The sequence below is a fragment of the Actinia tenebrosa genome, unplaced genomic scaffold, assembly GCF_029948245.1.
Source record: "Actinia tenebrosa isolate PJP-AT-01 unplaced genomic scaffold, QUT_ActTen_1.0 PGA_scaffold11__36_contigs__length_13525064, whole genome shotgun sequence".
Classification (NCBI taxonomy): Eukaryota; Metazoa; Cnidaria; class Anthozoa; order Actiniaria; family Actiniidae; genus Actinia; species Actinia tenebrosa.
In genome coordinates, this window is record NW_028292571.1 from 2,862,166 (window position 1) to 2,875,942 (window position 13,777).

Consider the following 13,777-nt stretch of genomic DNA (forward strand, 5'->3'; position numbering starts at 1 on the left):
GGTGGTGGGTGGTGGGTGGTGGTGGGGGGGGGGGGGGGGTTGGGGGTGGGGGGGGGTGGGGGGAGGGGAGGGAAAGGATGTGGGGTGTGTCCAAGGAGTTAGAGGCTTTTTATTTATTTATTTTTTATAATTCATTATCTGGACCCTCTATCAGTACACCATGTTATCACTACCCTGAAACAAACTCTGGACTGATCAAAGTCATGGCACCGCAAACCTCTCAGATCGAATTCGAATTTAACGTGTTAGGTCTTGCACAGGGAGAAAAACCAGAGACCCCGGATAAAAAACCCTCAAATCAAGGTAGAGACGCAGCAAACTAACATGCGATGCCGCGTCCAGGTATCGATCCCAAGACCTTTAGAGGCGAGAGACTAGTACACCACCGCTGAGCCAACCTTGATTCCCAGTAGGCCCTTTGCAGCTCAGTAATCACGTGCTGATTAATTCACTGAGAGTAAATGAATGAACATCTTGATTCCCATGGGTGAAATATACTGGTGAAGAAACAAACTTTCTACAACCTGTTTCGAGAGATCGTAATAAAACTGCATTTCGTGACACACTGGTTGCACATCGTTTCATTCAGTTCTTTACAAGTAACTAAAAAGAATCTCCAATTTAAAATAAAATAAAAAATTTTGCTCACCAGTACAGACACGTGACCGTTAACTGCAAAGGACCTATTCAATACAATAAGCCTGAAGCGAAATGACGTTTTACCCCCGACTCTATACCATAATAGTTTTTAAAATTCTTTCATATCAAAATTTTTGATTCCTTAGAGAATACAGGAACAATAGTCATAATTAAAGAACAAAAGCAATGCGAAAAGGATTATGGTCTAGAGACGGGGGTAAAACGTCATCTCGCTTCAGGCTTATTCGATCTTTTTCAGGGACGTATGACAGTCTTAGAAACTCGAGTCCTCGACATGCGCAGTAACAGTATCATATAGTTTCTAGACTAAAGCTGTTCTGCCCTCGTATAATTTTGCAATTGTTCTGAACTTGTTAATTGTCTTGTCTGCTAGGAGTGTCAAGGTAGTTACGAACAATGACCACGTCAGAAAGGATATAGTCAATGTTATCGCTGTCATCAAGGGAAGAGAGGAGCCTGGTAAGAGAGGAAAGTGGTTTTATATAACCTTTTGTATGACTAATGAAGCATTTTGTGTGGCCTCAGGGCTGCAAAAGCCCTCGGAAGAAACGAGTTGACGGTTACGCTTTGTGTAGGTACACACTGTGGTAATGATAATGATAATGATTTGTGATTTATATAGTGCCCTTTCTGGATAATCAAAGGCGCTTTACATTGAGTTGTGAATTCCAGATTGCTTTTTTATGCAACTTACAAACATGAGAGGTGGTTAGTTAAGTGTAGGCACTGAGGATGGTCACTGCCAGGGTATCTTTACGTTCTCAGTGGTTCTTTTACATCCCTCCGATATTGGTTAGTAATGATAAGGTAGTGGGGAGTGGTGTTGGTAGTGATATTGGTTAGTAATGATGAGGTAGTGGGGATCGGGTGTTGGTAGTGATATGGATATTGTGTTGTGTTGGTTAGTAGTGTTGATAGTGTTCGAAAAGAGATATGGTAATTGCTGTTGGTGGTGGTAGCATGGTAGTAACAGTAGTAGGTGGTCGAGATACGTTTTTAATTAAATGAGAAAAAGATCACCCCTAGAATTCCCTTGTCTTTTTCCAGATAGGCTTGTGTTGCTAGGTAACCATCGTGATGCCTGGGTGTTTGGTGGAATCGATCCTTCAAGTGGTTCATCTTGCATGATGGAGCTGTCCAAAGTCTTGAGCCAAAAAGTCAAAAAAGGTCAGGTGATTTTCCTTTTCTTCTCCTTCTCTTCCTTCTCCTTCTCTTCCTTCTCCTTTTCCCTCTCCTGCTCCTTCTCCTTCTCCTTCTCATCATCGTCATATTCTTCTCATTCCTTTATACATATGAACTGAAAATCTTTTTTCTTTGCGATGGCTTCAGGCTGGAGACCACGTCGAAGTATCGTTCTAGCTAGTTGGGGAGGTGAAGAGTATGGTCTTCTAGGGTCTACAGAATGGGTCGAGGTGCAGTATGGTTTTTGTGATATATCATTTTCTATCAAAACTACGGAGCAAGCTGCCTGTATACGACATCGGGTTTTCCCTAAATGACAACTCCGTTCTCGTCATGGAATTTTTTCTCTTGGAAGGGAATTAAGCGAACATCAACAAAGTTTTGATTAACGTTTTCTTTACATTATTTATATATTACATTATATTATTATATATAATAATGTTATATATTACATTTATTTATACTTACATTATTTAATTCCAATGTATTTTTCAGGATAACATACACACGTTATATTATCGTGCAGTGGCGTACCTAAACGTTGATTCACCAGTACGAGGTATTTTGTTGTAAACAGTGAAAATGATAAAACGAGTGACATCCACAGATACCTCGCAGCTTACTTTTTTCTTTCTTTCTTTTTGTTGGTATTGTTGTTGGTACTGTTACTTTTGCTTTTTTTTTTTTTTTTTGCTTTTTTGTCGTTGTCGTTGTAATTTGTTTTTATTGCTGTTGTTGTTGCTGTTGTTGTTTTTGATGTTGCTGCTTGCTGTTGTTGTTGTTGCAATTGTTTTGTTGTTAATTGTTACTGCTGTTGTTTTTGTTGTTGTTGCTGTTGTTCCTCTTGTCGTGCATTGGTCATTGTTAGAATAGTTCACTCGTTTCATTTTCATATCGTAATTTTGTTGTAACGTTGCTGCACTGACTTAGTCACTGACACAGGAAGTACAATGGGCCTTAGCTTTCGCAGCAATTGCAGCAACAACAAGTGCAAGGAAGATATGAATTACGTGGTGTAAAAACACGCAATAGAAAAGCACAATGGCCACAATTAATAATGTCATGTTTGCTCTTAACTAATAGCACTGTCATTTAACAATAGCAACAAAAGATTTTTTATTTTCGTTATAAAATATTTACAATGTGAATACCTTATAGATTTATGCAAATCATGAGTAAATGTTACCCAAAATACTTAAGAAGCTAATCGTTGTTGGGTAACAATCTTTAACATATGATTAGGCATTGTCTTTGTCAATAGACGTATATATATTCATTTGTTCCATGTGTTCATCAGCTGTTTTGTCGTTGCCAGGTAACTACACTCTACTCAGCTGGTCCAGTCCACTGTTACATAATGTACTCTACGCCGCAGCTAAAAAGGTAAACTGCGTGATGGAACAGCTACTTTAAAAAGTTAACGTCTAACATTTGAATACGATATTTGGATATAGACTGCGTCACATCCGAACTTTTTCTCGGTTAAGTCCACGGACTTAACCGAGAAAAAAGTCCAAATGTGACGCAGGCTAATATGGATACCGCATAGCGAATGGACTACTTCGACGATACGGCGGCCATCTTGCCAGGAGGTAAAGCGAAACAAAGATGACGAAATATCATGATATAGAGTTTCCTGTGTTCGTCTTTCTTTTATGTGTAAAGGTGATCGATGTGTCGTCTTAATTCATCTTTTATTGCATTCTCTTGGAGTGAACCATTAATATCAATCGACATCTTTACTGTAACAAAGCTTTTTTTTCCCCGGGACGCCCCATCATGCTTGTGATCCAAGATGGCCGCCGTCAATCGTCCAAGTACTGTATTGCAGCTTGTAGTCATCGAGTCTTTTAATAACAAAAACCAAAAAAACTGATTATTTTTCCTGACTCAGCTCACAATTTCACAAAGAGGTCGCATCACGTGATTCTTCTCCGTTTGTTTAGTTCATGGCGACACAACTGCTTGGTTGAAATTCGAGAGTCACTTGATCTCTAAGTGCAAATTGCCCATTTCCTCAATTTGGAGGACAAAACAAAAGAATCTCCAGAGAATCTCCTGAGAATTACCGGCGTTTGCATTGCTACGCGGCCATCGCAGACAAAAATCGCGACATGCACTTTGCATTAGACTGCCGTCAATCAAACACGTTGACGCCATTTACACAGGTGTGTGATTCAAAAGGCGCAAAAACTTGTCGATTGTTTACAAGTATTATGAGCCACACTCAGCGGGCCTATCCGGGGCCGATCCAAACGCGTGTAAATGACGTCAACTTGTTTGATTGACGGCAGTCTATTGCAAAGTGCACGTCGCGATTTTTGTCTGGGGTGGCCGCGTAGCATTGCAAACGCCGGTAAAAACCTATTTTGCTCTCCAAGTTGAGCTGCATTCCGAAGTGCTGCAAGGGGGTTATAGGTTGGCATACGATGACGAAATTTGTTTTCTTTGGTTGTTATTGACAACCATAAATCTATTGGACAATCAAATAAAGGAAAGTGACAAAACCTGTTGTTAAAATGATTGGCAATTGAGCATGACATGACGGCAATGTCAATAAACATTACTTCCATCTATTCCATACAGAAAGCGATATCGATTATATATTACATGTATGATATAGATCATTTTTGCATTGTTCGGTTAAGACTCCAGATCCCGTAGATAAAGATCGTTTTGTGTACGACTCCTGGCTGGAAAGATCGCCTTCACCATCAGGGAAAACCCCGCGGTAAGACGCATTATGGATCACATGTATATGAAAAACCTGAGATCAAAGCTAGGGCACGGCTAACTAACAGATTGAATCCTGAAACAACCTCTGGGCTGATCTTAGTCAGGGCATGGCTAACTCACAGATACAACCCTGAAAACCTCTGGGCTGATCTAAATCAGAGCACGGCTAACTAACAGATTGAATCCTGAAACAACCTCTGGGCTGATCTTAGTCAGGGCACGGGTAACTAACAGATTGAATCCTGAAACAACCTCTGGGCTGATCTTAGTCAGGGCACGGGTAACTAACAGATTGAATCCTGAAACAACCTCTGGGCTGATCTTAGTCAGGGCACGGCTAACTAACAGATTGAATCCTGAAACAACCCCTGCATTGGCTGATCTAAGTCAGGGCACGGCTAACTCACAGGTTGAACCGTGAAACAACCTCTGGGATGATCAAAGTCAGGGCACGGCTAACTCACAGGTTGAACCGTGAAACAACCTCTGGGATGATCAAAGTCAGGCCATGGCTAACCCACAGATCAAACCCTGAAACAACCTCTGAGCTGATCAAAGTCAGGCCATGGCTAACTCACAGATTGAGCCCTGAAACAACCCCTGCATTGGCTGATCAAAGTCAGGGCATGGCTAACTCACAGATTTTACGAAATTTAGACGTATAATTTATGGCTATACAAATTTGGTTTTACATGGATACTTCGGTTATCAGAGATTATATTTTCTATGATTGCTTGTCTTTTGTTGTTGTTTTTTCCCGGTTTCCTTGTCATTTTTATCGTGTTTCTTGATAACATCTCTAGCTCACTATCAATTTTTCTCCTCAGGATCAACCCTCTTGGTTCAGGCAGTGATTACGCCCCATTTTTCCTGCGTACTGGCGTTCCTTCCTTCGACCTGAGATATATGTTCAACACGGTAGGGAATCAGAAATCCACCCATCCATCCCTCCATTCCTCCCTCCATCCATCCCTCCCACCCTCTATCCATCCCTCCATCCCTCCCTCCATCCATCCCTCCCACCCTCTACCCATCCCTCTATCCCTCCATCCCTCCATTCATACCTCCCTCCCTCCCTCCCTCCCTCTCTCTCTCCCTCCCTCCCTCCCTCCATCCCTCCCTCCATCCATCCATCCCTCCATCCATCTCTCCCACTCTCCCACCCTCCATCCATCCATCCATCCATTTTCACAATATTATTTAAGCTCTCTTTTTGTCTTTCAGAGGGAAATGTACAACGTGACCACCTATCCAACATACCACTCTCTCTTCGACACCTTCAATTACGTCAAGAAATTCGTGGACCCTTTCTTCCACACTCATTTAGCCGTAACGAAAATGTGGTTGACATCAGTTTACTTACTAGCCGAAAGTCCTATAATCCCATTTAGTTTAGGCGACTACGTCAGCGTTATTAATGGCTCTGTGTTAAAACTGAAGAAAGATTATGGAAAACAGTTAGATAATCAGTCCATTTCTCTAGGTAAGAATTAAGAATCTGGTCAAAGGATAGTAGGAATTGGTGTAAGGGGGCTCTCTACCGTTACCAAGGTGATTGTGCCATGCATGCAGTAGATATATTTACGGAAGGCTCTTCTTGCTACACGCATGGATATTCTAAAATAACTGTATTAATTCTCGCGTTCTGATTGGTTGGGAGCGCGTGCTTTATGAGAGCACACAGTCATTCATATCTTAAATAACGGTTATTGTAATTTGTATTTCATAAAAGAAATAAAAAACTTGCTTGCTGTACTGTGTGCAGTTATAAAGCACTTGGGGTTTGGCAGAACACTCGAGAAGTGTCGGGAAGCATTCCGCTACGCGTCGAACGCGTCGTGCTTCTCCTAACACCTCTCTTGTGTTCTGCCAAACCCCGCGTGCTTAATAACTGCACGCAATACGCGCGCCCGTTTTCAATTTCTTCAATGCCTTGGATCACCATATCTAGATTTTTCTTTTCTTTTCAAAATTAGTTAAACATTCTCATGATTAATTCCTGTCTTATCATTCTTATCATTCTCTAGACAATGGCGCCTTTGACCATTGCTTTGCTAATTTTAGATATGTTTTCCTTTCAGAATATCTTTTTAAAGCTGTAGACAAATTTAGCAGAGGAGTAAAATATATGCAAACAAAGATAGATAACACCCAGACAAACGAGTAAGTGAAACGCTCTTCAGATTCTAACCAAAAATATTGCTGTAAAGATCAATCATCATCATCATAATCACTGTCATAAATATCATCAGCACCAGATACACGCCATTAGCATCAACAATAACCATCATAATCATGATCACTTTCTTATTCATTGTCATGCATCATTACTATATTCTTTTATAAAATAGCTGTAATGAATTATTTCATAAAAGAAATAAAAAACTTGCTGTGCTGTGTGCAGTTATAAAGTGTTTTGGGATTGGCAGATCACTTGAGAAGTGTCGAGAAGCACTCCGCTACGCGTCGTGCTTCTCCTAACAATTCTTCTGCCAATTCCCGCGTGCTTTATGACTGCACACAGCACGCGCGCGCGTTTTCTATTTCTTCACGATTGCACGTCATTGCCACCATGTTTGTACCATTTAACAAACCATCATTATCTCTGATTTCATTCATATTATTTTGTTTTTCGTGTATCGTCAGTACCGATGCTTTACGCACCATCAACGATAGATTGATGGGCCTCGAGAAAACCTTCTTGAATCCCGAGGGACTACCTGAGAGACCCTTATATTGGTAAGTCAAGAAAAAAGACCAACAAGAATCGATCTTTCTTCTCATTGCACGTCTCGCATCTATTTCCACCATACAGCATAAAAGTATAAAGCAGTTTTCGTATGACTGTGAAAAGCTCAGTGCCGTATGCGTGCTGTGCCGTGACCGTGAAGTTTTCTAGAATTTTAAATGTCTTATTGTTTTTTCGCGCAATATGATTGGTTTCGACAGTGCTGTGACCTTGGCGTGACCATGTCCGTGCAGCGTTCGTGCCGTGTTCTGGGTATTTGATTGGATGGAGAGTAAATTCTCGAGCAATGTGATTGGTCTGGCGTATCCCTTGCTGTGTCACGACCGTGTTCGTGCCGTGAGCTTTTCACAGTCATACGAAAACTGCTCTATGTCTCCAGTAGACCTTTGTGCTGATGCAGCGGCAATCTTCAATTATTGGATGCCAAGGGGGCAAACGTAGAAAAAGTATAAAGCATAAACTGGCGTGGTTGTGTTTTCAAATACTTGGTTAGATAGATAACGTTTTTTTGTCGGTTTGGGTGTAGTTTTTCTTTTCAGTGGGAGCAAGACCCATGTTTGGATTTTTTTAGTTATCTCATTCTTTTTCTTGGTTTTATTCTCTTATTGCAGGCACAGCATCTTTGCTCCAAGTATCTTCAATTCATATGCAAGTGCCACGTTCCCAGGCCTCAGCGACGCTCTCCAGTTAGCCAGTAGGACAGGAGAATGGGAACTAGTTAAAACCCAGTTGTCACATGTGATCGTTGCTATAGAGTGGGCGGCTCAGTTTATGGAATCAACGATTTGAATGAAGCTTACTTCAATGTCAAACTACATCTTCATTTGTTTGCGATCATTCCAAAGAGGATGTGGTTGCAAAAGGGGGAACGGAGTCAGTCGTTCAACTTGTCACACAGCATTGAAATTTAGCATGTTAGGTTTTGCGGAGGGAGAAAGATCAGGGGAGCTTACCATTTAAACCAATCCACCCGGTTGGAAATTCATTCGCTAATGGAAAGAAAAGAGCGGGAACTTTCGGACTTCCGAAAAATGGTAAACGCGTCTACTGAAAGAACCGAAAAGAGCGGGAAAAGGGGATTACCTCAATCGGAAGACCGAGTTTTCCGGAACTTTCCGATCGGAATCTGCGTTTTTTTTCGGTTGAATGGTAAGCACCCTAGAACATTGATGGGTTGCAAGCATTCCCAAGAGAGCCAAAAGACAAAAACATGGCGACCATTGTGGTGACCGTTAACAATGGATGCTAATGAGAAATATTTTGTCAAATGGCACCAACATGGTCGCGATGACGTAACGTGCAATCGAAGAATTTTGTCTCGTCCCGAGCAGAGTGGTATAAAACACCCAAAATTCGTTTTTCAATTTGCTAAACTCAATCAAGTTTTGCGTTACAAGTTGAGCGACTTTTAAGCCCGTCCTACCATGCAATCAGATATTAAATGAAGCAACAGAGATGTATGTAAGTTTGACATTCAAAATCAAGTGCCACGACATTTCTTAACCTCTATAATCCTTTAGTTATTATTATGAACTCGAACTGTAACTCGACCTGGGATGCCAAAATGGTTTCCAGATATCTGTAATACAAAGCATCGTAAATCAGGCATCCTTTGATCCGGTGTACACATGTACATAGCTTTCCAACTATAAACGCTCGCATAATGTCAGTAAAATATTTAGCTAAAGCTACGGACACACGGTGTAGCATTGCGCGCAATGTTGCATGTAATTGATGTTGCGAGCCATGACACACGACGCAATTTGTTGCACGCAACGTTGCTGAAGTAGAAGACCATCCTACTTCAGCAACATTATTGCCTGCAATGTTACGCGCAATGTTGCATCGCGTGTCCACGCCTTAAGTGTATACTCAACGCTGCAATTTTAGAACAAGATTGCATGTACAAACGTGTATCCTTTTAAGAAACCGATTTTTGCGTTATGTACTTTGGTCAATCATAGTGAGGACACTTGAACCATGAACACGTTATTTTTTCCAGGTTATTATTTCCTAAACTTTCTATTGTTTCAAACCCTTTAAACTATGAATCATTGGGTTCAAATACACGAAGTCATGAAAATAAATCTTATTCTCAATCGATTGGCTCAAGGGACAACTTACGGTATGCATTCAAAAAAGTATGAAAAATTTCTCCATGTCTCAAATTTCCTCACTGTAGTTCAAAGGTGAGGTAATATGGGTACTGTGCGCGCGCCCGGCAAGCCTTCAAGCCTGGGCACTGAGTATTGACGTGCGACTATCGGAGACCGAGCAAAAAATACTACCGTTCACGTATAGCAAATTTTCGCCGTTGCACAAAGTAGCCAAGTATACTACTTTTTTTTTTTGCTCTTGCGTTGCATGTGGTATTACGTGCGAGAGCATTAGCTCTGTTTTCCAACGCAGCAATTTTGCGCAACAAATTCAGCACCGGTAGCATACGCTTAACATATAAATTCAGCACCGTATTCATTGTTACTCGTGTTACTGCATCTTAAGGAGTAGATTTTTAAAAAGAATATAGGCATATTTTGTCGGCGTTCAGTTTTAAACGAAGACTTTGCTCTTTTGCAGACGCACGCAGTCGTACTTTCGTTGCTAAGGAAATATTGATCAATATAGGCCTCAGCCAGCTTCTAGAAAAGATAATATTGTTTGTACTCTTTATTATTACCACCACAAATATTATAATCCTGTTCAGACTTATCTTATCCTTGTCATTATCTGTTTATATCGACATACTAAAAATATCTAGTTATCGAATCAAAATTCACGTCATAGTGGAAAAACTCCACTTAAGCCGGGCATGAGCATTGTCATTCATTCGGGTTCAAGGTTAATTAGTGAATTTAAGAATTATAAATGGTTCATAGACATTATTTAGGTCTTTAAAGGCAAGATAAAGCTTTAAGTTGGAAATATTATTCATCATTGACTTCATTCAGCTATTTACCCTGGCTTAAAATCAAATCAATTTCAAAATACATTAAAATTTGATATTTTTGGCCACAAATATATTAATTGATAAGTCCCGGATAGTAGAAAGTGGTCTTTTGTTCGATATGAGGTTTATTTAATAGCGCTTAATGGCAAGTACAGGATTACTCTATACTCCAGACGGAAGATGACCCACCGTAGTTTGGAACTTTCGTGTTGCACGACAGGTCATTATTTGGGTGAACTGAATCTAGATTAGAGGCCCGGAACGTGGTCTATCTAGACTAAACTGATGTTCGTATTCCCTCGGATTTGTCAAATTATGGCAGTTAACTAAAGCCCGTGAAGATAATAACTGAAAAGTCACAAGGACTTCTGAGCTCTTCATCTAATACAAGCGTTTTGCCTTGAATTACATGTTGATGTTGCGTCTACTCGACCAAAACTGACTGATGTCAAGGATGACCAACCACCAACCATCATTTCGAAAGCAAAGCTGCAAAAACTATAAGTGCACTGCCAAATGATGATATGGTGAAAGATTAATGTGTCATCGTGCCGATAAGCTTCCTTCCTGAATGAACAGCTGATTTTGGCAAAGTATTCAGCTCCAGCCCGGAACGTTCCATTGATCCACCCCCTTTTGAAAGTACTCAAATTGCATACCGTACCGCCCCAACGCTCCTTGCTAGTACCTAAAGATTACTACTCACCGAATCGAAATATGGCGACAAATTCAGTGAATGAACCATGGACTAGCCTCGTGTTCACGTGGAAACATGAAAGCGTTTATTTTTCAGATGTGTGAGAAGCTAGTCAGCTTATGCCAGAACCGAATTGGTCGCCTTTTTATCTTCGGTGTCCGTCACATGAATTTTTGCATACCATTTGTATACTTTTATATTGGATAATTATGAATGTAGAATTCCTAAAGAATACTCAGTGGTCAAAGGCTCTCTTTATTTTTACCATCTTAGTCTTAAGAAGTCATTTCTTTATCCTCCGTGCATTCTTTTATTCTTTTTCATTTCTTTTTCTTTCTACTACTCACTAGGCTACGTGACGACTATGAGCTCCAGTTTGTGACGGTATTTATGCAATAAATAATTAACGAAGCTCTCCTCGTCTAATAACAGTGTTTGTGGAGTTAGAAGTACGCAATTTCTAATATTTTATTAATGAATGGTGGTATTTGGCCGACTTTTTGGCAACTTTGGACTATTGAAGTGGAGGGACTGGAACTAGGTAAATTTACCGATCGGGGGAGGGGTAGGGGAGAGTTAGTCGGACGAGAAATGCAAGAAGCCGTCCATGTTCGCCGTCAAAATACCGAATCACCGCTCAAAAAAAGAAGAAAAGCAGCTCACTAAAGACCTCTAACATGCTGCGAAGAATATCCTAACACACCACAAGGCTATGGGTTATACTTAGGATGGCTTAAGAAGGTAAAAATGATTTCTTATTGATTCAAATTATCCCGCTTACCAAGTGCCTTGCCGTCTTCCCAGTGATCTGAATGACGACAGAGAAGAAATACCGAAGCTTTCCACCTCTGCATTTCATGAACACACATTCTTACATCTACTACTTTCTAGATTATCTCAGGATATATCGAGTCTAAATTATCTTGCAGGAAGGCTTCGTATTTGATTTGGACGAAAAATATAGAAAAACTTCGGGAAAAAAACAAGTTGGTTTTGACGACAGCCGAACCATTTCGGCCTTCAGTAATGGTGTCTCGCCGGTTGGCGAGATAAACCACAACAAAATGGGTAAGCTTTACACTCTAGGAATTATGCCCCAATGTCTTTTTACAACCAGCATTTGATAGAATCGTCCTTGTTGTTTTTCGTTGTACAATTGAGAGCAACAGTTCGTTTTTGAATCGATTGAGTGACGACTGTAATGGGTCACGTAGTTCTCATCTCCAGAATGTTCTTCGCGTTCGCTCAATCGAATTATTTTATTTCCTTGTCGCCAAAGCAAGCATTTCATATTCTTCGACACTTTCCCTAAGGTTTAATATTATGCTTATTATATAAGGAAGAAACTTAATCCATATTTTTAATTTTAGAGTCCGCTTGTTTATCTAGTCTGCAGGGATTCCAAAAATAGCGCCTGTCTCGTGGAAGCAAAAATTATTAAAAATCTCAATTGAATTCTGATTTATAACAGTGGTTAATATAGTTCACCCAGCTCAATAGGATTCCATAGTGATATATCCTCTTAAAGGCATTTTAGATAGATAATTTTTAAAAGTATTAACTTAAAATTTATTTTTAAAATGTCGATATCGAGATCGATTTTAGAGTTATTAGATTACTTTACACGTGTATCTGTTGACAAAACAATTTCTACGATATGAAATATTTTCCGATGCATTTGGGCTTTTTATATTTTTATCATAAGGGGATATTTGTTTTCTAGTATTTTATATTTCCAAAATCATTTCCTTGAGTTTCGCTTCAGAACTTTTCCCTACAGTTGAATGGTTGCCCAAGTGTTTTGGTGAAAATGTTAAAGTTCACGTCTGTTGTTTTATTCCATTGGTAGCCATATTTCATCTCGGATTTCTTTAGATCATGGTAAGATTTCTTAAAATGATTTTTATTGTGGGAAATGCTTCATTTGCTAAGCCTATTGTCATTTTGGCTCCATTATGAGTTGTTTTCATTCAATCTCATTGCTTTTGACCCTAGGGGTCAATACGTTGAGAACCTATAATTTTAAGATTTCTAACAATTGTTTTAATAAATCCTGTCCCGAAAACTAGTTATTACTCATTTTTATCGAAATATTATTACCTTAACCTCACAGATCTATGTATATTTTTTATAAATATTTGCATTTGAAATGATGTTTGAATTGGTCATTTCACTTTTGCATTATATGTACGTATGATGTGCAGTTGAAGGAATTTTTTTTCAATTCTGCAATTAATACTATATACCACTGATTATCCAACTCTTTTGAACCCTATTATTTCTTCATTTCCATAAAATATTGAATTAGAGACAATAAATGTCTGTCATTGGTTAATAATTAGAAAAATAAATGACATTACTACTAATTACTTATGATAAAATGCTATACTGTAGTATGATCCCATCAATCTATCCCTTATGTCAAATGGACAGGATACTCATAAACTATACATTTTACCCCTATTGTTAATTTTCTTGCTTTCTGATTGGTCTAGAGCCAGGGGAAATAGGAGGACATAGCAATAAATTACGTCAGCAAATCACAGGCGCGCTTGAAACCCCGTTTTTCTTTCAAATTTTACCCTTGTTTTTGTAGTAAAATTTTTAATTTTTTGTGATATGAAAAACAATTTCCTCCAGTTTTCATTGGTATGTCCTCTTTACCACTTTTTTTGTCATCTAGCCATCAAAATATGTTGTGGACTCATGAGGCTAAGCATTTTGGCAGTTAGATGACGAAAAAATTTTGGCGAATATCTTGAGGACATACCACAGAAAAGACATAAATGTAGACATAGATTTTATT

At 39.4% G+C, this 13,777-nt stretch overlaps 2 protein-coding genes across 7 annotated transcripts in view; both read left to right on the top strand.

The window, feature by feature from the left end:
* LOC116292985 (N-acetylated-alpha-linked acidic dipeptidase 2) overlaps nucleotides 1-10,036 on the top strand; it is a 25,988-nt gene extending 15,952 nt beyond the window's left edge. For both annotated transcript variants that reach the window (XM_031700356.2, XM_031700354.2), the window contains exons 7-17: nucleotides 1,034-1,119; nucleotides 1,708-1,827; nucleotides 1,990-2,072; nucleotides 2,338-2,401; nucleotides 3,158-3,225; nucleotides 4,491-4,573; nucleotides 5,406-5,496; nucleotides 5,803-6,061; nucleotides 6,660-6,741; nucleotides 7,225-7,317; nucleotides 7,939-10,036. In XM_031700356.2, the coding sequence (XP_031556216.1) occupies nucleotides 1,034-1,119; nucleotides 1,708-1,827; nucleotides 1,990-2,072; nucleotides 2,338-2,401; nucleotides 3,158-3,225; nucleotides 4,491-4,573; nucleotides 5,406-5,496; nucleotides 5,803-6,061; nucleotides 6,660-6,741; nucleotides 7,225-7,317; nucleotides 7,939-8,116 (1,207 nt within the window). In that variant the 3' untranslated portion in view covers nucleotides 8,117-10,036. The remainder of the gene's footprint in view (nucleotides 1-1,033; nucleotides 1,120-1,707; nucleotides 1,828-1,989; nucleotides 2,073-2,337; nucleotides 2,402-3,157; nucleotides 3,226-4,490; nucleotides 4,574-5,405; nucleotides 5,497-5,802; nucleotides 6,062-6,659; nucleotides 6,742-7,224; nucleotides 7,318-7,938) is intronic.
* A 1,509-nt stretch (nucleotides 10,037-11,545) lies between these two features.
* The window catches only part of LOC116292986 (mitogen-activated protein kinase kinase kinase 2), a 31,687-nt gene continuing 29,455 nt past the window's right edge, over nucleotides 11,546-13,777 (top strand). For all 5 annotated transcript variants that reach the window (XM_031700357.2, XM_031700360.2, XM_031700358.2 and 2 more), the window contains exons 1-2: nucleotides 11,546-11,712; nucleotides 11,901-12,039. In XM_031700357.2, the coding sequence (XP_031556217.1) occupies nucleotides 12,036-12,039 (4 nt within the window). In that variant the 5' untranslated portion in view covers nucleotides 11,546-11,712; nucleotides 11,901-12,035. The remainder of the gene's footprint in view (nucleotides 11,713-11,900; nucleotides 12,040-13,777) is intronic.